Source organism: Entamoeba histolytica, genomic scaffold (genome assembly GCF_000208925.1).
Source record: "Entamoeba histolytica HM-1:IMSS scf_1104750517555 genomic scaffold, whole genome shotgun sequence".
NCBI classification, from domain to species: domain Eukaryota; phylum Evosea; order Mastigamoebida; family Endamoebidae; genus Entamoeba; species Entamoeba histolytica.
The window spans coordinates 3,895-31,479 of record NW_001915010.1 but is presented as its reverse complement, the minus strand read 5'-3'; the positions used below and the strand labels follow the sequence as shown (position 1 = coordinate 31,479).

Below are 27,585 nucleotides of genomic sequence, written 5' to 3'. Positions count from 1 at the left end.
GTTGGTTATGAATGATAAAGTCAATCAATAGAAGTATTTGATTAATATATTCCATTCATTAGTATTTTGTCATTGCAATAAATCATTGAAATTAATTAATGAGTTATTTATTGAGATAAACAATTTAATTTTATCAATTTTTATGGAGTTCATTCGCTTTAACTCATTGGTGATATATTGTTTTTTTCAACTCAAACAATAGAATTGGTGATGTTGATATTGTTGATAAGAAATACTTTACTACTTCTCTCATAATATACATTTTATCTTTTTTGAACTACAATTTTTTCATCTTTTTGATTCATTCTTTTTTATTTCATCTGTTCTACTTGTTCTTTCTTTTTATTATTCATACAAATAATTATTAAGTATCATTCAATCACTTTGTCATTCTTTCTTCATCATAAGATTTATCATTTAATAAATACATTCTTTGAATTAATTATCAGATATATTTCTTGTTCATCACTTCTTACTTTTACATATATTTTCATCATCACTTTATTATTATTTTGTTGTGACAGCATGTTCATGCACAATTAATTTTACATCTATTGTTTATATCACTGAATTTTGTTTTATTATTTCTTATAACTATATATTATTTGTACATTCAATTCTTCTTCTTGACTTTTAATTTCATTATTTATACTCTTATAGATTTGTCTTTGTTTCTTATTATTCAGAATTATTGTATGTCTTTTATTATAGTATTTTTGATACACTCTATATTTCATCATTCTTTTTCAATTCTTTATTATTACGATAAATTCTTTTATCACTTAATATACTAAAACTGTTAAGTATTATATGTTGTTTTATGTTCATATTCTTAATATCAATTATTCCTCATTATGATTTATCATTATTTCTTTATGTTAGACATTGAAATATTGGTATTTCAATAATTTCATCACTTTTATACCATCTTCTCCTCTATTTATCATATCATCTTTCTTCGATTATTTCTTTAATCTCTTTCACTTTTATATTCATTTTATTACTTATTGTAATTAGATCATAACATGATAACATTTGTATCATTCCTTCTTCTTGATAACTTTCCACTTTATGTTTATTTCTTTATTTCTTGCTTATTCTTTTCATGTCCTTCTATTGTTTCATTCAATCCATCTTCTATCTTTCTGTTTCTTTCCATTTCTTTCATCTCCATTGGTAAAACGTCTTTTCTTCATTCCATTAAGTTTTCCATTTGTCTTTTCCTATCAAGTTTATTACATTTATTCCTCACCATTTCAAGATTGTTCTCACCACATAAAGATTAACTATTCATGCTGAATGATAATGACACAAATTAAAATGACAATAAACACAAATAATAAAACCCATGGAAGTGAGTATTGATTTAATTTGATATGTTGGATTGGTTATATTAAAATCCATATCATAAACAACATTCAATTTCACATTTTTTTGTGTCATTATTAATGACAAGGTGTTTTAAGTCTTAAACAAAAATCACAAAAAACAAATGACAAAATAGAATAAACAATACTATTATTCATTCATTTTAAATAATAAAAGTCTACTCAAATCGTTGTATTGAGCATTTATAGGATTTTAGTATCAAATTGAATAATGAAGGATAAAGTCTGATGATAGTCTTGAAAGTATTTTAGTAATTTCTTTAATTTTTTGGTAGTGATAAACGTCATTTTGTCGGTGATGAGTTAAGAATGGCTTGTTATCAAAGGATGTGACAAGCCATTTTGTGTTTTGTTGAATATTCTTTTCTTCAGTCTTCTACGGTATGAAAGAACAAGAAAGTCATAAAAGACAGATGACGAAATAAGAAGAATAAGATGCATTGAATAATATGTTTATAGGGAGAGTCAAGTAGCCAAAAATACAGGAGAAGAAAGGAAGTGAGAAGTAAAAAAAATAAGGGATATAAAGAAAGAAGTTTAACAACGGAAAAAGATGAGTAGAAGAGAAATAAATAATGAGTAAAACAAGAAAAATATAAAAAGAGAGAAGAAAGAAATAAAAAAAGACAAAACTAAGAAAAGCAATATGGAAGAAGGAATTGATAATCCCACAATTAATGATATTGACAATCCAATAGAAGAAGAAAAGGGAATTGAATATATTTTGTTAATGGTAATATTACTATTTGGGAATGGAATGACAATATTTTGTTTAAGTAAAATGATACATAAAGCGAGAAAACAAGAAATAGAGAATTATAAGAATATTCTAGGACATATATTTTATAAACCAAAACATGCAATCCTATTAATGATAGTCAATTCAATTGGAATAGGAATATATTTTTGCTATTGTAGTTTAATTATTAGTGAAATACTTCAAATAAAAAGTAATGAAACAATAAGAAGAATGATAATAATAACAGGAATTATTTGTTCAGGAATTATATCAATCATAATAGGGAAATTAACAAAACAATGGAAAATAAAACATATCAAAACAATAGGAATATCAGCTATTAGTCAAATAGTAATAATAATAGTAATATTGAATGAAATAAATATAATAAGTATTGGAATTATAATTTTGATAATTAGTATGATGACAATAATTGGATATTATATTGGAAATCAAATCAAAGAAACAAAACAGAGTTTAATTCCAAGACCAATTCAACAACAAACATTTATTCGGTCAAATTATTTTAAAGCAATAGTTTGTGGAATTATTATCTTTTTTGTAAAGTTATGGACAATTCAAGAGAATCAAGGTAAAACAAACATGATGAAAACAAATAATTCTGGAAAACAAGTAATAATAATAATCAATAATATACTCAGTAATCTGTTGATGATATTAATAACATGGATAAGAACATTTTCCCAATTACAAATAGAGGTTTGAATTAAATTGAATAAAAATAAAAGAAAATAAGAAATAACCATTCAATAGAATTATCAATGGAGTTGGTCAAGTTGGCTCATAGGAGGAAGTTGTGGAATACTTTTAGGTTTAAGTGATAATATGATATACAATTTAAAAGATAAAGAAGAGGATATGGAAGAAATTATAGAGACAATAATGATTATTGGCATACATGAAGATAAAAGAAGTATAAAGAATCTAATATGGAAGCCAATAGCATATTCTTTAATGAATGGATGTATTTCGTATTTTGCATCATTTTTATTTGCAATTATAATATTTAAGTTCAATAAAATAAATGAAGAAGAAGAGGATAATCATAATCATTTAAATTGAAATGTTATTTTAGAAATACAAAGATGTTTTTAGATAAAACAAACAAAAACACACTTTAATATTAAAAAGATTATAAAAATTGAGTTAATTCAAAATGAGTGTTTGTATAAGGACTATCTTCCTTAGTAAATCTCTTGTCATACCATATTTCATTTAGTCCATTTCCAAATAACTCTCTATTTTCTTGTTTTCTCAACAAATTTATAGTACTAAAAGGTGCAAATAATTCATTCAAACACATTTCACAACAACCAGGCAAATAAAAATTACTAAGGTTATTAATTCCATTGTTACCAGTAGAAGAAAATTTATAATTTAATAATGCCTCAAGTTTATTTTTTTCTTCAATAAAAGATGTTGTTAAATCTGGTTCATTAGAATATTGTGTTACAAAAACAATAAAAAACACTATAATTCCTGTAGTAATGAAATTTTTGAATGGACTTAAAAAAGATAATATTCCTGATCCATCAATTTCAATACTTTCCATTCCAATTCCATTGAAATTCAACATTAACATAATCATTAAACCTCCAATAAGTATAAATTTTATATTTTTCACAATGATTTTTTTATATTTAACACTTCTTTTTCTATCTATAATATTTTTTGCATGTTTAAGTGCTTTGTTAAGATGATATTTTTGACTATGATTAAATTCAACTTGATGTAAAAATTTAATTCCTCCATATGACCATGTATTATTAAGAATTATAGAAAAGTCTTGTAAAATAAATTCAATAATATTAGAAATAATGTTAAAGATACTTCCTATAAAACTAATAATCATTTTATTATTGAAATTGATTATTAATTTTCTTTTAAATGTTTCAATAAATATAAATCTCATTTCTTCATATTCTTTTAAATATAAATAATGTTCATAACTAAATTTATTTGGTGTTGTTGTATTAATTGGTGTTGTTAAAAATATTTCTTTTGTTGTTTTATTTAAAACATTATTTAAATATTTAATAAAATATTTTGTTTGACAGACTTTTTGAATCGATTGAATTTTTATATTGTCTTGTTCAGTTTCTTTAAATACTTTTCTAAGAATAGTAGATATAACATCATCTCTAAATGATATCTTTTGTAGAAGTCGTTCTTCTATTTCTTTTTCACTTATCTCTATTTCTCCATTAAAAATATCTATTTCATTCCGAATTTTTTTCCCTTCTTCGCTATTAAGTTGATAACAAATCCATTTTGTATTATTTGCATCATCCCACTCATTATTATTGAATATTTCTTGACTTTCTTTTTGATTACAAAAATCTCTTGTAGATTTATATTTTTTAATTATTTTGATAATCCCATTACAATACTTAATATTCATAATTACAACCATAATTCCATTAATACTAAATATTAACCATCGCCACCATGTTGTAATAATTAATTTCTCACTTTTATTATAAAAATTAAAATTATAAAAACAAATTACACTAAGTATAATTGCAATAATTGAAATACGTATTATATTACTAATTTCTTTCATAATCATATACCCCATTCCATTCCCTTCCCAAAGTTTGTAGATATTTTCTATTTTAATTTTCTTTTGATTTTGACCTTTTCGTTTTCCATATTTTCTTTCTCTTACTTCTATTATCTTTTCACTTTCCTCCATTTGCTTTGTTCTTGTCTTTCTTAGTTCTCTTTTAAATTCTTTCATCCCGAATCAATCCAAGATTTCTTTTTTCTTCCTTATTCTACCATTACTTTCCCAACTCCAAGAGATGCCTTTTCATCTTTTCCAAATCCTATTGGAAATTTAATAAAATGTCCTTTAATGTCTTTTAGTTCCTTTTTATCACCTATTAATGGTGGATAAAGATGTTTTTTACAGTCGACAAATTTACGATATTTATTAGATGGAAAGTAATCAAAGAGTCGTTCATAAACTTTTGTGTTTTTCTCACTAATAGGACAAATGACTTTCTCAATACTTTGAATAGGATCTTCCACCATTTGAATTTGAGACTCTTCTAGATTTAAATGTTCTGCCCAAATTCTACTTCTAAGATTTAATGCAAATTCATTAACAAATTTTCTTTCACCATTGATTGGTATTTGAATTTTATTGGAATCAACAATAATTGCTCCAATTTCACTGTCTCTTTCTCCTATAAGTGATCGATCATTAATATTAGCACTTCCAATAAAAACATATTGATCATCAACAATAATACATTTACTATGAACATAAATTGGTGATCCAACAATTATTTCTTTTCCTTCTTGTTTCTTTTTTCCAAATGTATAAAGTGTTAATATTTTCAGATATTCCTCTATATCTTTAATCCCTTCTTTTTTCATTCTTTCAATTAAACTTAATTTCCCACTTATAATTGTTTTTCTAAATAATCCCATAATAGATTTAACAATGATTGAATCTAATTCTCCTTCACTCCATATTGGAACTACAATAATTACTTTAAACTTTTCTTTCTTTCTATATGCTTCAATTATTTTATTCCCAATTATGAAACTTATTAAATTCCATATTCTTTTACTTCCATAATTTGAAATAAAAAATTGTTCTTCAATATAAATATAATGCTCCGCTCGTTCAATAATTCTAACTATTCCTTCATAACATCCTCTTTCTACTTTATATCTCCCTCCTGCTTCTTTTGAATTAGATCTAACTATTTGAACTGACATCGTCCCAACTATTTCCTTTATTCTTTCTTGTTGTTGTATTATTCTTTCTTCTACTTTACATATTTTATTCCATTTCTCTATAAAATTCCTTTCTATGTCATGAACTGCTGGTCCTTCTATTTTACAATGAATGTCATGCCATGGTAATCGGATCTTTTCTTTCTTTTCTTCCTTATTTATCATTGTATTATAACATTCTTCTTTAAATAGTTCTTCTCCTTTCTCTTCAATGTCAGCTTCTATAAAATGTCTTCTTGTATCCCACCTCCCTTGTGCTAAATCAATCCCTCCTAAAAATCCAATTTTATGATCAACAACTACAGTTTTCTCATGTTGACTATATCCCATCATCCATTTATGACAATAACACTCTATCTTCTCTTTTTCTTCTAAGATATTTCTCTTTTTTTCTCCTTTGACAACATCCATAAAAAATGGTGACTCATATATTATTATTTTAATACTTACTCCTTCTTCTCCTTTCTTCTCAAGTATTTCTTTTAATGTCTTTCCTTTTAGCCAATGTACTCCTCTTCTTATTAAAATTATCTCGGGGTCTATTCTCCAATCAGTTATATAGATACTCTCTTTCGCTTCATCTATACTCTCCCCTATCGCTTTCATCGCTTCTTCTCCATCTATAAGTCCTTTAACTCGATTCCCATTACTTGGCACACAAAAAACTGGCTTTTCTCTTACAAACACTCCTTTACTCCCTTTCTCTTCTATCTTCCTTACTATCTTTTCATCTTGTTTCTTGTGAAACACTCGAACTATTAATTTTTTCATCCCCTTTTCTTTCTCTTTCTCTTCTTTTATTTCCTTTGTCTTTTCTTCTCATCTTCTCTCTTTCTCACTCTTTCACTGCTTCTTTCTATTCCATGTCTTTAATCCACCAATCTACTCACAACTCTTCACTTTCTATCCTTTTATTACTTATTTCTTCTTTTAACTCATCCTCTTCTTTTATTCTTTTTTTTTTTGATACTCCTTTTCTTCTCATTGTATTATTTCTCTTTCTCCTTTCTCTAATTCTTCTCATCTCTTTTCTTTATTTTAATGGTTTTTCTTCTTCCCTCTTATTTGAAATTCTAAACATTACATCTCTTCTTATTATTATTCTTTAAACCTCTTTCTTTTATTTTTCTTCTTATTATTATCTCTTTCTTCGTTGTGTTAAATCCATTAAATGAAACTTTAAAACAATGACTTTTTTATGCAGAAGAGTCAAATAATAATATCAAAAGAATGAAGAAAAACAAATTTTAAAAAATTTTACCTTTTAGATTAAAATTTTTTATTTTTATTAAAAATGATCAAGACAAATGAATTAATCAACAACAACCAGCTTCTTCTTCACCAGCTTCTCCAGTTGCTGGATTTTGTTGAATGTCAACAGTACTATCTTCTTTGTTTTTTTGTTGATTAGAAGAAGTTTTTGGTTGTGAAATAGTTGGTCTTTTTTGCCTTTGGACAACATTAATGTCTTTAGTTGGGTCAAGGTCAATAATTCCTCCAGTCTTTTGTAATTCAGCAATGGCAGCTCCAAAGATTTCAGTAACACCTTCTCCACTAAACGTTAGTAATAATCAAATAAAACAAGAAATTTTGAACGACAAACTTCAAAGCAGAACATTCAAAATGTGTCATATTATTTCGTTTGGCGAAGAATTTTCCTTCATTTGAAGTGACTTGACGATTAGCGTTTTCATCCTTTTTACATCCTATTAAAAATTTAATTGTTTTATTTGACTCTCGTTGGACTTGTTCAAATTCTTTAATCCAATCTTCAACATGATTAAATGATTCTTTTTTTGTGATGTCATAACAAAATAACATGACATGTCTATTTCTAAAATAGGTTGAGGTTGTAGCTCTGAATACTTCTTGTCCAGCTGTATCCCACAATTGAATATTGTAAGACCTTCCATCAACATTCATTTTCTTACAAGCTACATCACAAGAAATTGTTGATTTTTCATTTTTACTGACTATTTATAAGTGTTGACTTTTCATTTGTAAATGACTACAAACATTGATCTTTAATAAAACGTTTAAAAATTCCTGTTTTTCCAACACTTGCATCTCCTAATTATAAACACTTGTTCACTTAATTTTTAATTGAACTAAAAACAAACCACATAAAGCAATAGTGATTAATACATTTCTTTCAGCCATGAGAACTGAATAATTAATACCCAGTTTTTTTATAAGATTCGTTTTAGAGTCAATAAAAAAATATGAAAAAATAAAAAACAAAAAAGAATAATATAAAAACGTCAAAAAACAAAATTTAATTTGATTTAATGATGTTAAACTTTTTTTGTTTTAAATGTTTAAGAGTTTATTTGATTCTTATTTTTTAATGAATGATTAATATTTTCTTTTATTAAAAAGAGGTAATAAGAACAAATTATCTTATTAGTATTGTTTATTTTCAAAAATTGAAGAGAAGAGAGTAAGATATTATTATTCTGTCTCAAATCAATATTTTAGAAAAATTCAAAAAGAAAAATAATTCCAATATAATAAAAGTAATTTATTTATCCATTGCAAAATAATTAACATATTACTTAATATACTTTTATTCTTTATTATCATATTTTAGCCATTTCATATATTAATAATTTTGGTTGTAAAATAGTAGAATAACCAAAAAAATTTAAAAGTTATTTAACTTGTAGTATAAAATACTAAAAAATTGTAATACATTGAAATTAATTTATTAATTAACCTTTTTTTATTCAATTAAATTAAAAAATTATGAAATAAGAGTTAACTATGAATTATTTTGTTATGTGTTATGCGTTATCTTTTGAATAAATAAACATTAAAAAGGACAAATTGACTAATACTTATTACCCAACCATTTTTTTGTTTTGTTTAAGGAGTAATAATTAATAAACATATTTTAAAAACTTCATTCATCAACTTTTAAATAATCAATATTAATGAAATGAAAAAAGAAAAACATTTAATATAAAATAAAATATTAATTAACATTTTATATGTTTCATTAATTTTAGACGTTTATATTCTTTTATTAAAAACATTTTCTTATTCATCACTTGCTTCTTCGATTTTCATTGACTCAGAAGAAGTGTTTTCTTCTTCACTTTCTTGTGGAGAATATGAGTCATTATCGTCGCTTTCTTTCTTTTCTTCTGTTTTATTTGTATTATCTTTATCCTCTTTATCTTCTTCTTGTTTTTCTGCCATTTCGATCTGTGTTCCATTCATTACAGCTCTTTCTTCTTCAGTTGGAAGTCTTTTAGCAAGACATCTCTTTGTAATTTTCATAATTGCAATTGAGCAAACTGTGTAAATAATAACTGCTACAAATAATAACCAACACCCTCCTTCAAGATTGGCTTTAACTTCAAAACATGTTTCATGCCCATTAATAAGTTCTTCTTCTCCAAAGAACTCTGCTACAATATCATCAATACTAGCTCCAAGTTGTGGAATTTTAGCTGCACAATATGGTTCAACCATAAATGATGCAAATTGTGATAATTCAACAATAGCAGCAATAACTGAAACTACAAAAACATCAATACATGACCATGCATATAATACTTCACAACAATGATATAAGAAACTTTGGAATCGTCGTTGTAATGGTGCAAACCATAATACAAATAATGATATCATATGAAGAATTGGTAAGACAATAATTGTCATGAAATATACTATTTGAGTTATTCTAACAGCAAAACTATTTGGTTCTCTAGTAGCACCTGGAAGTTGTGTTCCAAGATCAACAACAGAGAATTCTCTTCGTGGAGATTGTCCTAGAATAGCTAATGCCCATCCTGCAAGTCCTAAGAAATCAAATGAGAACGAAATTAAGAACATACCAACTACTAATAATACAAATGAAATAAATAAGAAAATTGGTACAATGATCTTTGTAACTAAGAATCTACAATAAAAGAATAATGGCCTCCACTTATGTCCATCTTCTCCATGATTACTTTGTTTGTCATGAAGAACTACATTATGTACCCCTACAACAACATGTGACATAATTAATGATGCAATAGTTCCTAACATCAATGTAACAAATCCATATGCTGGATAAACATATAAATTGATCTTGACTGGATCATTAATAGATTCTGGATGTCTTATTGGTAATGGAATATCAAAGTAAAATGCAACAATCATCAATACCATAACATATGAATCAAGCATAGACCATTTACCTAATGCATCTAATACTTTTAAAATAATACCTCTTACTTTAGGAACAACTAATGTTGATGGCATAAACCATGTGAATAATAAAATTACTAATTTGGTATAAGGCCAAATTCCAGAGAATACCATAATTAAAACAGCAAGTGGATATACTCCAGCTGTCCACATATCTTCTACTGAATTCATTAACCCAAAATCAGAAACTGGCATTGTAATAACTTGACCACTTCCAATTGAGATATATGCATTAACTGTAGCTCCTGTACCTGTATTAGATGTAATAAATAATGCAATATTCAAAAGAATTAAGAATGGCATAATAACTCTAATCACAATATTAACACGAGGATGAAGGAATAATGATGCTCCTTTTTCATCTGTTCTTAACCATTGTTTACAGAACCATAATGGGAATGATTTTAATCTTTGTAAAAATGGTTTCTTTTCTTTTTCTCCTTCACTTGATGAATCACTTTCTTTACTTTCTCCTGTAGTTGTTACAGATGACTCTTCATGATTCTTTCCAAATCTCCATTTAACAACTAAAACAATAATTGCAATAGCACATAATATAATAGATAATACAACTGCAATTGAAATTGTTGATGCCACAATAACTGGTTTATACTCTTTTACTTCAGGATCAGGATTTTCTTCACAAGTAGCATTTAAATTATCATTAAGGTAATCATTAATAAAACCAGTTCCAAGATTATTGACCAACCCATTTAAGAATACAGGAATAACTGCTTTATATCTATTAATAAATACATCAGCAACAGAATTAATTAAACTTTGAACCCCTCTATCTAAATCACTTGTTGCATCAGGTGATCCAGCATTTAAGTGTAAAGAATCCAATGATGTATTAAATTGAAGGTATGGAATACCAGTACCATTTTGGAATAATGCTAACCAACAAGTAATATTAGTGCATTGGTTATTTGAATACTCCTCAAATTGTCCTTCTGGAATAGCGACTTGAACTCTTCCTTCCATATAATTATCAGTTACTTTAATGTATAAATTACCTTCTTCATGTAATACCTCTCCTTCCATATCTAATGTAGTACTATTAGAAGTAATATTAAGTGCAAATGTTATATTAATTTCTAAACGATCAAGGGCAGATGAAAGTTTTAATTGTTGATCACATGTATCTAAAGTATTACAAATTGATTGATTTGTAGCAGGATCAATAGTATTTCTTAATGGTTCAAAGAATTCCATTTTACTACAAGTATTTAATCCACTAATATTAAAGAATGTAATTCCTAAATCTAAAGTAGCATTAAGATCACCTAAATCAATATCATTGAAAGTTAATAACTCTACAATTAATGGAGATAATTCTGAGAATGTATCATTATTATTTGATCCAACAACAATATTTCCTGTATTTTGTGTGAATCTATTAATTAAATTATTTAATCCAAGTGAAGTATTACCTCCAAGTAAATAAGTTGTTGCCCAAGAAATCATATCAAACATTGAACTTTCAGTTATGTTCATCATTCCTTCTGGAACAGGAATATATTGAGGATCAAGATTACCAATATATGGTTTAATATAATTATCATTGACATTAACAAATAAATCAGTTAAAGCAGTATTTACTGATTCTTCAATGTTAGACATTTGACTCTCAAGTACTTTAGGAACAATAGTATCAAGAAGTCCATTAGCTATATCAACAGTAGTTTTAATCCACCAACAAGTATGGTCAGTAAAAAATCCTCCATCATAACATGTACAAACAACATTTTCAAAAGATATTCCATCATAAACAGTTATTTTAGTAAATACTTTTTTAACAATATTATATCCTAGATACTCTTCTGTTTCAAAATCAAGAGTTATACTTACTTTAATATTTTTAACAACAAATTCCATTTCACCAACTTCTGCATCAGTGTCTTTGTATAACCAAAAAACAGCTTTAGCATATATACTATTTACTCCAACATTAACTGTTAATGATTGTGGATTTGTTACATTATCTTCTGTAGTAGTTAATTCACCAAGTTCAATTGAATTAATATTTATTGATTTAAAACACATTTGAGCAGTTCCAATATCACTAGCACATGCATCATTTCTACCAAGTTCTATTGTAAGATTAAGTTTCTTTAATAAACATCCAAGGTCACAATGCTCTCCTTGATAAAGTTGAGCAAAGGACTGATGAGTAAAGAGAAGCAAAACAATAATGAAGAATGATGCAACCATTTTAATTAATGATTATTTGTAAATTATTAATTCAAAACATTCTTTTATATTCAAGTAGGCAGGCAAATATTCTTTTCTTTCCTTTTTTATATCTTCTCTCATTTCTATTTGACATTTTTCCATTCTTTTTTGATAGGCATTTCCTTTAAGAAAATAATCTTCACCTATATTCCTTCTAAATTTAAAATTTTTCGTTAATTCACTACTATTTTATCGGGATATTTTTTTGTTTTTATTGATTTATCCAAAATATTTGTTGTTTCTTATGCCTATCTTGATAGTTTTTTTTTTTCTTTTTGATAATACCCTAAAATTTTCCATAAACTGTAAAAAATAATAGAAGAGACATTATTTTATTTTTATAGAATAATTTATTTATAATTTATTTTTTGTTAAACACAAACAGGCAATGAAACAACTTTTTAATATCTTATAACTTTGAAAATTAATTATTCAAGTAAAATTCTTATAATAAATAAAGTAATAAAAAGAAAATTCAATAATTCTTTATTTTTCTGTAGTACTTGGAATAATAATAGCAAGAAGAGTGTCTTTCTCTACTTTTGAGTCTTCACATGCTACTATTTTTTTAACAATACCATCAAATTGGGCACCAACAGTTATTTTCATTTTCATTGCTTCTACTGTCATTATAGGTGCTCCTTTTACAACTTCATCTCCTTCTTTAACAAATACTGTTCCAACATTTCCTAATAATGGTGATGCTAAATGAGTAATATTCTTTTTATCAGCTGGTTGAAGTGTACATCTTTGTCCTTGAGTTTCATTTACTTTTACATCATGTCTACAACCATTGGCAACAAATGCTAATGACCTAGTATCTTCAAGAGTTAAAGGTCCAACTCTAATTAATTTGATTGTTACATCTTCTAAGTTATCAGGATCAATAGAATATACATTAATAGTTTGATTAATATTCATTCCATATAAAAATACTAATGTTGGTAATGTAAGTAAATAATCTCCACCATATTTCTTATAAAATTCTAAATAAGCTTCAAATTGTTTTGGATAAAGTCCATAACTAACTACTTCTTCTATTTTAAAAACTCTTCCATATTTGTTTTGTAAATAAGTCTTTGCCTGACTGAAATCCATATCAACTAACTTTTCATTTACTTTAATAACTTTATTCTTTCCTAACACCCTTTCAATAAATTTCTCTGGAAATCCTCTATGTGGATATCCTAATTTACCTGAAGCTAATCCAACTACACTCTCTGGAAATTCAATTGGTATGTCTGGATTTAATACATCTTCTGCTTTTAATCCTTTATTAACTAAAAAGAGAGCAAGATCTCCTACTACTTTACTTGATGGTGTTACTTTGATAATATCTCCTAATATTTTATTAACATCTGAATACATCTTTGTAATTTCATCCCATCTCTCCCATAATCCAAGTGCTTTGCATTGGGCTTGTAAATTACTGTATTGTCCACCTGGCATTTGATGATCATATACTTTTGTAGTTCCTCCTTTCATACCACTTTCATTAGTAAAGTACAAACTTCTAATATTTCTCCAATGAGAATCAAGTCGTTCAAGTTTTCGGTAATTAATTTGTGAAGCCCTTTCACTTCCTTCAATACAAGCTAAAAATGCTCCCATTGAAGGTTGTGATGTACAGTCACTCATTGCTGGTAATGCAACATCTACACCAGCAATTCCAGCTTCTGTTAAGGCAATAAGAGTGTTAATAATTGTTCCACTAGTATTATGTGAATGGAAGAAAATAGGAAGATCAGTAACTTCTTTCATTGCATTCATAAATGGTTTTGCCATTTGTGGTTTAAATAAACCAGCCATATCTTTAATTGCAATACAATGTGCACCTATTTCATTAATTTTTTTAGCTACCTCTTTATAATAGTCTAATGTATATATATGTTCATCAGGAGATAAGAAATTACCTGTGAAACAAATACAACATTCTGCAATCTTTTTAGCTTCCTTAACAGCTTTTACACATGTAACCATTGAACTAACGTCATTAAAACAATCAAATATTCTAAATACATCCATTCCATTCTTAGCAGCTTGGAATACAAATTCTTTAATAAGATTATCTGGATAATTAGTATATCCAACTGCATTTCTTCCACGTAATAACATTTGGAACAAAATATTTGGTATTCTTTTTCTTAATAATCTTAATCTTTCCCATGGAGACTCATGTAAGAAACTATAACATACATCAAAAGTAGCACCTCCCCACATTTCCATTGAAAATGCATGATCTAATTGACAAGAATGTTCTTCTGCAACACTTAACAAATCGGCTGTTCTAACTCTAGTAGCTAATAATGATTGTTGAGCATCTCTCATAGTAGTATCAGTAATTAGTACTTCTTTTTGATTTCTAATCCACTCAACAAGAGCATCTGGTCCTTGGTTATCTAAAATACATTTGGGACTATCAACTCTTGCTTTTTCAATTATTTTTTCTGGTTCAAGACGTTTAATAACAAAACAATCTGATGGTACATTTTTATTTCTTAAACTGATGTTTGCATTAACAGTCACATCTGCAATGAAGTTAATAAGTCCAGCTGCATTTCCTGATTGTGTTGTAATTATTTGTTGTGGAGTTGCAACTGGTTTATATGATGCAATTGGTGCAGGAGTAGCTCCACCTAAACGAGGAACAGGGGAAGAATTCTTTGGAGTAGGATTACAATGCCCATAAATTCCCATTAATCTAAATTTCTTTGATCGAGTCAAAACAAGTTCAGAAGGTTCCATTTTTAATAGTGTTGTTAAAGAATTAGTTATAAACTCATTAACTCTCTTTAATAAAATTGGACAATTATCATATGTTTCTTTATCTACTTCATCAATAATTTCATCAATAACTCCAAGCCTTTTAAGGTCAACACAATAAATTTGTTGTTTTTGAGAAATTTCTTCACAATCATGATGGAATCTATTGGCTTTGTCTTCATCTGAACTATATCTACATAAAATACTTGCAGCCCCTTCTGGTGTAATAACTCCATAATATCCTCCTGATAACATTCCAATAATATTTCCCATAGCAATACCTAATGCACCACCACTTCCACCTTCTCCTACCATAACAGTTATAATAGGTACTTTTAATCCAGCCATAGTTAATAATGAAGTAGCAATAGCTTCAGGTTGTCCTTCAATTTCACTTTCAAATGATGGATAAGCACCAGGAGTATCAACCAATGTAATAACAGGAAGAGCAAATTGTTCAGCTAATAACATCAATCTTGTAGCAGTTCTATATCCAGCAGGAGATGCCATACCATAATTTGATTCAATCATTTCTTGAGGATTATGTCCTTTTCTTGTAGCAATAACTACACACGGATAATTATGATATAAAGCAATTCCACCTCTTATACATTTATCAGCACCTTGTTTTCCATCTCCACGTAATTCAATGAATCCATCAAATAAATGTTCTAATATATCAATAGCTTGTACTCTTGTATCAGTTCTTGATGTGGTGTATGAAAATTTTCTTTCAATAGTTCCACGTTTTTCTACTTCTATAGGTTTATCAATCATAACTCCTGTTTGTTTAGCTTTGAGTATTCGAAGTATATTACTAACAGTTGAATCAATATCATCTTGTTGTACAACCAAATCAACTTGTCCATGGTCATGAAGAAATTGTGCACTTTGAAATCCTTTTGGACATGCCTTATCAAATGCTTCTTGATCCATTCTATAAACAGTATTTAAAATAACTTTTTCACCTGCAAATCCAATTCTTCCTCCATAAACTCCAATTCTAATATCTGATTGCATAGCATAAGATGCTGTTGTTCCACCAAATGTAGGGTCTTGGAAAACTGTAATAAAAGGTAAGTGTTTACTTTTAAATGCACGTACAGCTACACTAACTTTAGCCATTTGCATTAAAGATAATGTACCTTCTTGCATACGAGCACCTCCAGATCTTATTTCAATAATAACAGGTAGTCCTTCAGAACTAGCATACTCAAATCCCCGTGATAATTTTTCACCTTCAGCACATCCTAATGAACCACCAATAAAGTCAAATTCATGTCTCATCCAAACTACTTTAATTCCCTATAAATGTGATTACTTTTTTACTTATTTCTTTTTTAATTCATTTGTATTAAATTTAATAGTAACAAACATTTATATATCTAATTAAACATGTAACTCCACATACTAAACCAGAACGTTTAAATGCATCTTTTAATTGTTGGCTATAAGCTTTAGAGCCAAATGAAAAATTAAGAAAATCTACAGATGCAATTTCTTGAAACAATTCTTGCTCTTGTTCCATTTAAATCTTTAATTAATTATTAAGTTCTTCTTCTTTTTATTTTTATTCTTCTTCAATAGTAGATGAACTGAGACAAACATATAACTTTTATAATTTAATTTATTATATTTATAGTTTTTTGATTTTTTTTTTCAAATTTGGATGATTTAGTTTCGTTATTTTAAAGAATTTGAAAAATTTTGAAGAAAATAGAAAAGATAATTAATAAACACCTTTTGATTTGTTTGAATTTGATATTCATATTTTATTTATTGTGATATACTTTTATTTTTTATGTTTTTCATTTTTTATTTTATGAAAAAAAATTTATGTTTTATATAACGATAAATGAGAATAACCTAAAAGAGAAGAATTGAATAATGGACGAAAAAGATACTTTAAAAAGAAGGAATGACATTTGTTATAGTTAACAGAATGGAGATGAGATGAAGTGATCTCTTGTAGAGAAAAGTATAACACAAAAAGAAGAGATTAGAGCAATAGGGTTTATTAAAATGGACAAAAAAAGAAAAAAACTTCAAAATCATTCACGACGATATGCAGCAACAAAAACCAGATCCTATTATGCAATTATGGAATTGTTATTTAAAAGAATACGTTCCAATAATTCCTGTATTACAAGAAGAGATACATGAATTTATTTTTAGGCTAAATAAAGAATTATTAAAAAAAGATTATATTTCATTAAAACATGTATTAAATAATTTTCAAGAATTTCTTTATTCTGGAATAGGTCTTACTGATGAAGAAATAAGAGAATTAGTAAAATTTTGTTTCAATGGTATTAGTGATAAATATTATTATAATAAACAACAAAAAGCTATTTCACTAGTTATTGAATTGGTTTTATCATCAGCTAAAGTAAAAGGGATGTTTGGTGTTTCTGACACAGAACTATCATCATTTACATGTTCTAATGATGCAGATCAAATATTTGGAAGAATACATTTTCGAGACCATTCTGAAGATACATTTAAAGGATTAGAACTTGATTATCGCCATGCATTTAAAAAAGTTAATAATAATTCTACTGAACTAGCATTCAATTCTGGATTTCTTGTGTTACATTTTAAGAATTTCTTTAAAGAAGAAGATGCACAAGAAATTATGGATAGAATTAATTTATTTTCAGGTGTTACTAATGGATTAAAGAAATCATTTCTTGTTAATACATTCATGCCTAGTAAGGCACAACACTTATATTTAAGAGAATTAATGGATCAATGGGAAAGTATTTATACAAGTGATGCAATGGATTATTTTATGATGGTAATGTTAACTGATGTATTAACAAATCAAAGTGATGTTAATATAAATGAAAATGATATAGAATTTATATTTAATAGAATAAATCATGATTTATTTTATGAGTTTAATGGAGGGGATGGTATTTTAGATGGTGTAGATAATCCATTTAAAGGTCTTATTGTTGTTAAACCAGATGATGATGATTTTCTTACAGTTGCTTCATTACTTATTATTTCTTTAATTGAACATGAGGAAGTTCATAACGATGAAATATCTCCAGTATTGTTAAAACTTCGTATATTTTTTGAATCCGTTCATAGAACAATAGCTGGAGATAATGATGGATTATATACAGTTTTTGTATTTCTTAAAGGATTGGTAGTTTATTTCTTACATGAAGGATTATTAGATCAATTAAATAAAGAGTCTATTCAACACTTTGTTGATACTATTTTTAAAACAATGAAACCAATGTTTTTTAGTGAACAATTACCACAAGAATGTAAAGACATTATTCGTTGGTTAATGTGTGTTGATGGAAAGAGAGTATGTAAATTAGTTATAGAAGAATATAGTCAATTAATAAATTGTAAGCCTGATGATCATCATTTACAAACATTTCTTGTAGTTGTATCATTATTTATTGAAATATTACCACAACTTATTGAAGATAATGATCAAGTAGCTGTTGATATTGTAAATTTAGTATTTCAATTACATAGATATAATTCTACAATTCCTGATGTTAATTCTATTGTTGTAGATCTTATTATCACATTATCAAAACAATTTTATTTAGTTGATAGTCCACCACATACTGTAGCTAATGACTCTATACAACGAAGTATTTTTTTTATTCTTCCTGATTTATTAGTTGAATATTTTGCATCATTAATATCATTAATGAAAGATGTAAGTAATCTTGATGTATTTCCATTTACAAATGAATATTATAATGCACTTGAAACATTACTTCATTTTGAAAGTGAACATAGAAAAGTTATTGAAGAAAGAATATTATTATATTTAAACGATACTACAACGCTTTTAGATTGTATGAATGTAATTATTGGTATTCTTGTATATTATTCTAATTCTTTTGTAAATAAATTAATGAGTTTAGTATTATCAAAGATGTGTCTTCAAAATGGGGATCAATATTCAATACTTAATTTAAGTGAAAATGAATTAGAGTATTGTTTAAGTTTATTATATTCAACATTAAGTATTAGATGTAATTTTAAAAAATATGAGAAACAATTATTTATTATTTTGGATCATTTTAATGTACATCCTAAAGAAAAAATTAGAGAACAAAATATTGATTGTTGTAAAAAAATTTGTGCAATTGGTGGAATTACTTTTTCTCTTCCTTTATTTAAACCAACATATCCAATGAGGTTTGAAAATTATTATGAGATGACTCCAAATGCTCATGAAGATCCTCAAATTATTATTGATAAAGAATTTTTTCAACAAGTATATGATAAATATATTTATACATATTTTAATAAATTAAAAGAAATATGTTTATTAAGTGCAAATGAATTAAAAAATAAAAGAAATGAATTTTATTCTATTGTAGATGTTTTAGAATGTTTTATTGAAGGTGCCAGTATTCTTTATGATATTAGAGAACATAATGTTCAATTACCTAATAAATATGAATGTATAAGAAAACAGTTAGAATCACAATATGAAAGAAGAATTCAATGGGAAGATATTGGAAGAATTATTATAACAGGAGCACAACGTATTAGGGAATGTTTTGAAGATGATAATAAGATAATTGAGAAATATCTTAAGATTATTAGAATTTACATTAAAAAACAAAGTTCTTCATATGAACCAAGTTGTATTTCATTCTTAATTCATCCCTCAAGAAGGTCATTTGAAACTAAATTTCCACCAATTATATATTATGAACAAGCAACAACATTATTATTCCAATTACAAGGACATATATATGATTCTTTAATAAGTCCTTTGGATATTGATGTATTTATTGAAGAAGAATTACTTGCTATTTGTATTTCTGATCCAGAATTTCATAATTATGCCAATCAATCTAATTTCTTTAAAGAAGAAAATGCTAAATATATTGTTCAACAATTAGTTTCTCATTTGCCTACTGTTATTACTGATCAAAATGTAAAACCATATATCTTTGGTTTAAAGCTAATATCAACTTATGTTGGTCATTTACCAATGAATGATTTTCCAATATTCTTTGATATTTTTAAACATTTTATTACAATACATTTTAAGGATCCTTCCGTATTTAGTAATACTCCTCTAACAACATTATTTTCACAATTCCAATTAGTAGCAGAATCAAGTCCTGTTTTTCAATTAAAAGAAATTCCAGAAGAATTTTTAACATTATTATACCAAGGAAGTGAAATTCATCCATTAACTCATTTGTTTTTACAAAAATTTATCAGTGCATATTTATTAACACATAATAAACTTCCTAACTCATTTGTTGAATATTGTTTAAAACAATTAGTGGCTCAAGCACCATTACCAAAAAGATATGGATTATTGTTAAGGAATTATATTAGACATTTTGGAGATCATGGGAATGTTGTTATAGTGGTTAGAGGTAATGAAGATTCTCCAGAAAATATCAAAAAATATGAAAAGTATAGTAAAATGCTTAGACATCATGTTCATGTAATAACTGAAAATGAAATATTAAATGGAAAAATTGAAGATTCACAAGGACATTTTGTATTAAATTATACTACTAAATATCAAAATGTAGCAGCTTTTCTTGTAGATTCAGTTCATTACAAATTTCCTGACGAACAAAAAGAATTATTAAAACAATTTTTCTTTGATCGTAAATTATTAAAGAAATATATTGAAAATCTTTCAATGATTACTGCAGAAGATATTGTTTCTGATGAAGATGAAGATGAAGGAAAATATATTAGTTTAAATGATTATGTATTAATGTTGAGATTTATTCAAATACTTGGAAAAGAAGCATTTGAAGTTTTAATAGATATTGCAAATGAAAAACTTAGAAGAAAAACTAAAGAAGATTATAGATGTGCTATTGTCTTATTCCAATTATGTGTTGAAGGGTTACAATCATTAAATGTTAATGAAATTGAACCATTAAAAAAAGAGTTAGTTACAATGTTTGAAGATGTATTAAATCAACAATATGAAGATGTTTATGCATATGCTAATCGATTACATGCTTTATTTTCTGGTAGATCAGATCCAAGAATTACTAAAGAATTTATTCAAGTTGCATCTAAAAAACAAAGTATTTTAGCTGAAATGTTTTTATTAAATATTAGTCGTATTCGATTAGATATTATGCCATTTGCTATGAAAAGATTTGAAGAAATTGTAAAAAATCCAACAGAACAAATTAGTGAATGTGCAATTACATTTGCTTCAAAATCAGTTATTAATCAAATGTTATATCCACAACAAATGATTGGATTTTTAGATTATATAACACGAACTGTACAAGAATTACCTATTAATAATGAGGATGTTAGAACTGATGAAATTGCACTTCCATCATCTTATAAAATTGTTTCAAAAGTTTTATTCCCTAATTGTGATCAATCTTTTATTATTAATAATCAATATTTACCAATTCTCTTTAATATTTATGATAAATTATTAACATATGCACAAACTACTCATGGAGTAATGAATGATGTTGTAGAAACATTAGAAAATTATTCTTCAATCTTTTTAAATAAATGTGCATTTGAATTATATTTAAATAAGTTATATGAATTAATGAAGAAATATTCTAATGCTGTAAATCAATTTTCAATTTTATCTAGAAACTTCACAGTAACAATTTGTGTCCATGAATTCCAAATTACAAAAAATCATATTGATAGGATGTTAAATTTTGTATTTGAATTATTACAGTCAAACCAAACTCAAATTAGATTAATTACATCTGATGTATTATTTACTATTATTGATATTTTCCATCCTATTGAAAATGTGTGTAATAGAATTGAACAATTAAGAATTAATGCAATTAAAAAAGATTCTAATGAGTCTCAACAACATTCTTATATTCTTGCTGTGCTATCTTTAATTTCAACTTATAAAACTGAAATTCCTAAATTCCTTGTGAAAGTTCTTGTTGATTTTGCATCAACTACATTTACTATTAAGTCTTGTATCACCTCAAAGAAAAATGCATTATTAGAATTTTGGGAAAGTCATAAAGATATGTGGGATGTTTATTATGCTCCATTATTTACTTATGATGAACGAATATTATTGAAAGAAGGAAATACCCCTCAATACATTGTTTAAGAAAACTTGAATGAATTTAAAAATGATTGAATAAATTTTTTTATCGTTTTTTATGGATGTACAACGTCAATACTTTTTTTTATAGTTTCTTTAGCAACGCTTTATTGTCAGAGAGTAACTGTGTATAACATGTTAATAAAACAGGTGCATCTTCTTCATCTAAATCAGTTGTCGAAACGTTGAATAAAATAGCATTGACTTCACTTTCTCCTTCCTTTTTGTTAATATTCCATGTAATATTCTCTTTCAATAAAATACTTTTTGGACGAATGAATGGATTAACTCTTCTTTTAGAATAATATAAAAACAGAGAATAATCATTGGGAGATATTGTTAATGAATGTTGACTAAATCTCATGAGAAAACTTACGGCACTATGCATATGTGCAATATAATAACTTACTTCTGAAGGTAATCCAGCCCATTTTGGTGTGAAATTAGTGAGATACTCTATTGTAGATACTAAATTTGATGGAGAAGAATAAATGATACAATAAATAATAGTTGGTAATAGAAGATCAGCAGAGACTGCTGTGGATTGAAGACGACCAACAACTTCTGTTGCTAATTTGAAACAATTATAAATTTGATATGATTTATTTCTCGGTGAACAATATGAGTTAATACGGCGCAACTCTTTACCAATGAGGTCAATCCCTCTTTTTCCTAAATCACTTTCTAAAAAGCCTAAGTCAAAATGGTGTGGAGCCACAAACTGATGCGTTGAAATAGTTGTGCTTAATTCTGAGTCTCTTTGGTTACATTCAAATACAACATCTCCTTCATTTCTTTCAATAATGGGTGGCCAAAGAAAATTAAAAAGAGATGTTGTGAAAACCTCCCATAAATGTTTAATAAACATTTTTCTATATACCCCATCTAATTTAATTGGTGAATTATTAGTACGATCCATTACTCCTTGCATCAAGTCATACATAACTTCAGCTCGTTCTTTCAATCCCATTCCTTTAACCAAATTTGGAAATCTTTTGATAGAAACTAATATATAGTCTTGAATAGTAGTATTACAAGAAAAAGAAAGAAAAGTTTTAAACACTTCATATTCATCTTTAATCCCTTGATCTATTTCATTGTTTTGTAAATACTTAGGAATTTTATAATCTTCAGAAATAGAAATTTTTTCATCTTTTATTTCTGTTTTATTTGCTTCTATCTTAATTGGTATTGTTTTACTGTTTCGTAATTCTTTAAATGTTTTTGATCGTCCAATTAAAGAAGAATCATTAGGAGATTTTGTTGTTTCAATAATACCTGAAATTGTTTGTCTTCTCATACCAATAACCTCAGAATGTTGATTTTGGTCCTTTTCATTTTTGCTTATAATAACTGTTTTCTTTTTTAAACTTTTATTATCTGAGACAACAAATTGATTAAAAGTGTCTTCGTCTGAAGTAGACTCACCTTCTTGATTAGCACTTTTTTCAATACTTTCTTGTTCAATAATATTGTTTTCGTTTTGTCTTATAAATTCTTGTTTAATACCATTATTTTCTTGATGAAATTCTTCATGAGCTCCTGTTTTTATTTCATCATTATTCTCTTGAATTTTTTCTTTAGGTATTTCTTCTTGTAAAACACAAGGACTTGTTTCTTTCAACTTTTCTTCTTTTTTCTTTTGTTCAATATAACGTAAGTTAGGGAAATCATTCCCAAGCAACTGATCAATATTATTATCTATAAATTCTACTCTATTAACTTTCCAATTATCAACACTATCCCAACACCATTCCCATGAACAACCTTCCCACCTAAATGGTTCATCAATAACTAATATAGGAATTGCACCAACTGGAGTGTGCAAGATATCTCCACCTAAGACATTTACACACAAATCTGTTTCTTCTTCTTGTACATGAGACTCTTTAGTAAGAAATTCATGCATAAGGTCATATTGACATTTCCACAAATTTAATGAATTCTTTTTATATTTAATAACTTCATTTTTCAATATACCAACAGTTCCATTCAATGCCATAAATGCTTTACTTTTTGGATGTCTGCGAATAAGGTGTGAGACAATGAATTCTGGTGTTGGAATTGAGATAGTATCGTGAGGTAGACATAAAGTTAGTGAGAATTGTAATGCACATAATACAGCATATCTTCCAACATCAGAAGATAACATGTCACAAATAATTGGAGAGTTATTAATAAATATTGAGTTATGAAGACGAGTGTTTTCAAGACATACCCCACCATGCATAGAAATGAATGTTGATATGAGTGGTTCAAATTTTAATTCAAATTGTTTTAAAGAAGGGTTGTTTTGATCATGATTTATTTTTTTAGGACTTAATCTCCCATTGATTCCATAAATTTGTTCAGAAACAACAGAACGATGTCCATAAGTTCTTGTAGTTTTCATGAGAAAATTGCATTTTTTATTTTCTTTTTTTTTATAGTTTTTTAACTTTTGGTATTAAGAATTTTGTCTTTTCGTTTTAGAAAAAATCTAGAAAAATTAAGATACTATTTATGATGGTAAAGAATAATTTAAAAAGAACTTAAAAAAGAAACAATAAATACTCAAATAATGCAAGAGAAAGAATATTGTGTTTCTGGGTTTAATTGGGGTAGGATAGATATTGATAAAAATTCAGTTCAATTAACACATGATGGGTACTTAATATTCAAAATGAATCCAAAAGATTTTACAAAAAGTTCTATCTCCAATAAAACTGAAGTTTCAATTGAGTTTGATGATTCTAAAGATGGAGATGCATTATCTGAAATTAAATTTTTTGCACCACAAACTGAACAACAAAATGATAAAGACAATGCAACAGAATTATATGACAAAATTGCTGAAGTTACTCCAACCAATGCAGCAGGTAAAGAAGTCTGTTTATTTGAGAACATTGGATTTTTGTCACCAAAAGGGCATTATGATGTAAAGATTTATGAAGACTCAGTGAGAGTACAAAATAAAACTTATGACTTCAAAATTAATTATAAAGATATTGCTCGTTATTATAAACTTAGAAAGGATGAAGATACATCATTCTTTATTCTTAATTTATCTAACCCTTTAAAAAAAGGAAAAAGTGTTTATGAATGCCTTGTTATGGAATTATCTTCAAATGAAGAAGTTACAGCAGAATTACATTTAACTAAAGAATTTGAAGATAAAACTGGATTAGAAGAATCAATGACAGACAATGAATTAGATCTTTTTGTAGAGTTATTTAGAAGTTTATGTAATGTACCAATTATTTCATCAGGACATAAATTTAAAACTAATGACAGTCATTTCTTAAAATGTAATTTAAGTACAAATGAAGGATTCTTATTCCCAATGAGTGATAGTTTTATCTTTGTATTTAAAAGAATTAGAATTATAATGTTTAAAGATATTAAGAGTGTTGATATTTTAAGAATGAATGCAAGTAATGATAATAAAACATTTGATTTTGTTATTAATTTAAAAGGAAGAAGAGGTAGTTTACAATTTACAGGAATGAATAGAAATGAATATGAAAACTTAGTTGGGTACTTAAAAGAAAGTCAGTTAAAATTAGAAGAAACATTACAAAATACTGAAAGAAGAATGGAAGAGGATGATGATAGTGGAGATAATGATGAAGAGTATCATGCAGAAGAAGAAGAATCAGGAGATGATGATATTATGTCAGAAAGTGAAGAAGAAGAAGAGGAACAACAATAAATTAAAACAAATATTTAAGGTAAAACAAAGATGAACAAGAAATAATTAAATTAATGAATTTTTTATATTAAGTCTAAGTTAGAAGAAAATAAATAATCAAAACTAACTGAAATGATTTTTATATTTCTTTTATATTTTATTTTGTGTGAATAACGGTTGATTTGGATAAGTCATATTTGTTCCATTTGTCATATTTGGATTTGTTGTATTAATGCTCGGATCAGGAAGACCAATTCGTTTCCATAAAGGATCAGAAATTAAATCAGCTTTTTGTCCTGGAAGTTTTCCATGAACAGCTAATTTTAACCTTTTTTCTTCTAATTTCATTTTATTATAATTTTCAAATACTTGTCGTCTTTGTGCTTCAATTTGACTTAATGTTAAAGAATCAATTTTTTTCTGTTCGTTTGCTCGTACCACTCTTTGTCTCTGAGCTTCTTCAAAATCTGCATTTACTTGTTTTTGAAATGATTTATTATCAAATGTTGTTGCATTGATTTGGGGTGGATTGGTTTGTTGCATACCCGTTTGTTGATTGGTTTGTTGAGGTGTAGTAGTGGGATATTGTCCATGTACTACATTAATCAATATGGTTATTACAAAAAAGAATAAAATCATAATTTTTTTAGTTCTTTAACATTTTTTTCCTTTTTTATCATAAAAATTAATTAACGCACTTATTTTGTGTTTTTATCAAAACACAAAATAAAACCCTAAAAAGAACAAAAAATCCTTAAGAAATGAAAGGAAGTAATTATCAAGATCTTGATTAGCCTGAGTAACGAGTGATGTCATATCGAGGAGGTTATTCTTCAAGTAATTATTATTCAAGGAGGTATTCTCCTGATGACAGTATGAGTGATTCTCCAATTAGTTATTCACCTAAACCACGAGATCGAGATAGAACGAATGAAAGAATGAATGAACGAGAATGGGAAATGATAAGACACAACGAATGGAATGGATACTCTCCACGAAGAGGAGTAAGACGGGATGATCCATACTTATCACCACGAAGAGATATTCGAAGAGAAGAACCGTATTTATCACCACGACGAGAAATGAGAAGAGACGATCCATATTTATCACCACGAAGAGAAATAAGAAGAGATGATCCATATTTATCACCACGACGAGATATTCGAAGAGAAGATGAGTGTGGAATGTTTTCACCACGTAGTCGTTCTGAAATGAGATTTAGAGAGAAACGAAGAGAAGAAGAACAAGAAGCAGAAACATACTTTAATAGAAATAGAAGAAATGAATGGTTTATAAAACAGTTTCATCCAATCAACTTAAGGGAAAGGAGAATGGCTAAACAACGACAAGTACAAGAGGCATATGATAGATTTATGAATAATATTACATTTCCGAATTATGGAGATGAGAAAAGTCTTCCTGACGATCCATATGATGGTAGAAGAGTTATGGTAATATCAGATCATGCTACGACAAGTGAAAGAATGAAAGAGATTGCACCACTTAAAGATCAAGTTGAAAAAGTTGTTATTGGAGATCCGAGATATAGGAAGGTTAGTGTTGGGTTTGTTGTATATAAAACTAAAGAAGCAGCTGCACAAGCAAAAACAATGCAAAGTGAATCTGACCGAAGTCAATTAAGTTCTATTCGATCAAAAGAACCACAATTACGTTATGCACCAAGAGATTTTAATGAAAAAGAACGATTAGATAAAGATTGTGTACAATTAAATCAACTTAT

At 26.9% G+C, this 27,585-nt stretch overlaps 10 protein-coding genes across 10 annotated transcripts; 3 read left to right on the top strand and 7 right to left on the bottom strand.

Moving 5' to 3' along the window:
• Positions 1-2,034: 2,034 nt before the first annotated feature.
• Positions 2,035-3,210, top strand: EHI_082580 (uncharacterized protein; the record flags this gene model as incomplete). Its single annotated transcript, XM_001913860.1, has 2 exons — positions 2,035-2,847; positions 2,902-3,210. 2 exons carry the CDS (start codon positions 2,035-2,037, stop codon positions 3,208-3,210), a joined length of 1,122 nt encoding a protein of 373 aa, XP_001913895.1.
• Positions 3,211-3,280: 70 nt separating this feature from the next.
• EHI_082570 (uncharacterized protein) lies at positions 3,281-4,888 on the bottom strand (the record flags this gene model as incomplete). Its single annotated transcript, XM_646733.1, has 1 exon — positions 3,281-4,888. One exon carries the CDS (start codon positions 4,886-4,888, stop codon positions 3,281-3,283), a length of 1,608 nt encoding a protein of 535 aa, XP_651825.1.
• A 32-nt stretch (positions 4,889-4,920) lies between these two features.
• EHI_082560 (phospholipase D, putative) lies at positions 4,921-6,669 on the bottom strand (the record flags this gene model as incomplete). The annotated part of the gene is made up of 1 exon (XM_646734.1): positions 4,921-6,669. One exon carries the CDS (start codon positions 6,667-6,669, stop codon positions 4,921-4,923), a length of 1,749 nt encoding a protein of 582 aa, XP_651826.1.
• A 525-nt stretch (positions 6,670-7,194) lies between these two features.
• Positions 7,195-8,058, bottom strand: EHI_082550 (Rab family GTPase; the record flags this gene model as incomplete). The annotated part of the gene is made up of 4 exons (XM_646735.2): positions 7,195-7,452; positions 7,502-7,871; positions 7,915-7,968; positions 8,019-8,058. The coding sequence occupies 4 exons, from the start codon at positions 8,056-8,058 to the stop codon at positions 7,215-7,217; spliced, it is 702 nt and encodes a 233-aa protein (XP_651827.1). The 3' UTR covers positions 7,195-7,214.
• Positions 8,059-8,937: 879 nt separating this feature from the next.
• On the bottom strand, positions 8,938-12,312 carry EHI_082540 (uncharacterized protein; the record flags this gene model as incomplete). The annotated part of the gene is made up of 1 exon (XM_646736.1): positions 8,938-12,312. The coding sequence occupies one exon, from the start codon at positions 12,310-12,312 to the stop codon at positions 8,938-8,940; it is 3,375 nt and encodes a 1,124-aa protein (XP_651828.1).
• Positions 12,313-12,819: 507 nt separating this feature from the next.
• EHI_082530 (acetyl-coA carboxylase, putative) lies at positions 12,820-16,624 on the bottom strand (the record flags this gene model as incomplete). Its single annotated transcript, XM_646737.1, has 2 exons — positions 12,820-16,401; positions 16,472-16,624. 2 exons carry the CDS (start codon positions 16,622-16,624, stop codon positions 12,820-12,822), a joined length of 3,735 nt encoding a protein of 1,244 aa, XP_651829.1.
• A 537-nt stretch (positions 16,625-17,161) lies between these two features.
• Positions 17,162-22,180, top strand: EHI_082520 (uncharacterized protein; the record flags this gene model as incomplete). The annotated part of the gene is made up of 1 exon (XM_646738.1): positions 17,162-22,180. One exon carries the CDS (start codon positions 17,162-17,164, stop codon positions 22,178-22,180), a length of 5,019 nt encoding a protein of 1,672 aa, XP_651830.1.
• A 79-nt stretch (positions 22,181-22,259) lies between these two features.
• Positions 22,260-24,566, bottom strand: EHI_082510 (Vacuolar sorting protein 9 (VPS9) domain, putative; the record flags this gene model as incomplete). The annotated part of the gene is made up of 1 exon (XM_646739.1): positions 22,260-24,566. One exon carries the CDS (start codon positions 24,564-24,566, stop codon positions 22,260-22,262), a length of 2,307 nt encoding a protein of 768 aa, XP_651831.1.
• A 168-nt stretch (positions 24,567-24,734) lies between these two features.
• On the top strand, positions 24,735-25,865 carry EHI_082500 (structure specific recognition protein, putative; the record flags this gene model as incomplete). The annotated part of the gene is made up of 1 exon (XM_646740.1): positions 24,735-25,865. One exon carries the CDS (start codon positions 24,735-24,737, stop codon positions 25,863-25,865), a length of 1,131 nt encoding a protein of 376 aa, XP_651832.1.
• A 129-nt stretch (positions 25,866-25,994) lies between these two features.
• Positions 25,995-26,483, bottom strand: EHI_082490 (uncharacterized protein; the record flags this gene model as incomplete). Its single annotated transcript, XM_643593.1, has 1 exon — positions 25,995-26,483. The coding sequence occupies one exon, from the start codon at positions 26,481-26,483 to the stop codon at positions 25,995-25,997; it is 489 nt and encodes a 162-aa protein (XP_648685.1).
• Positions 26,484-27,585: the final 1,102 nt, after the last annotated feature.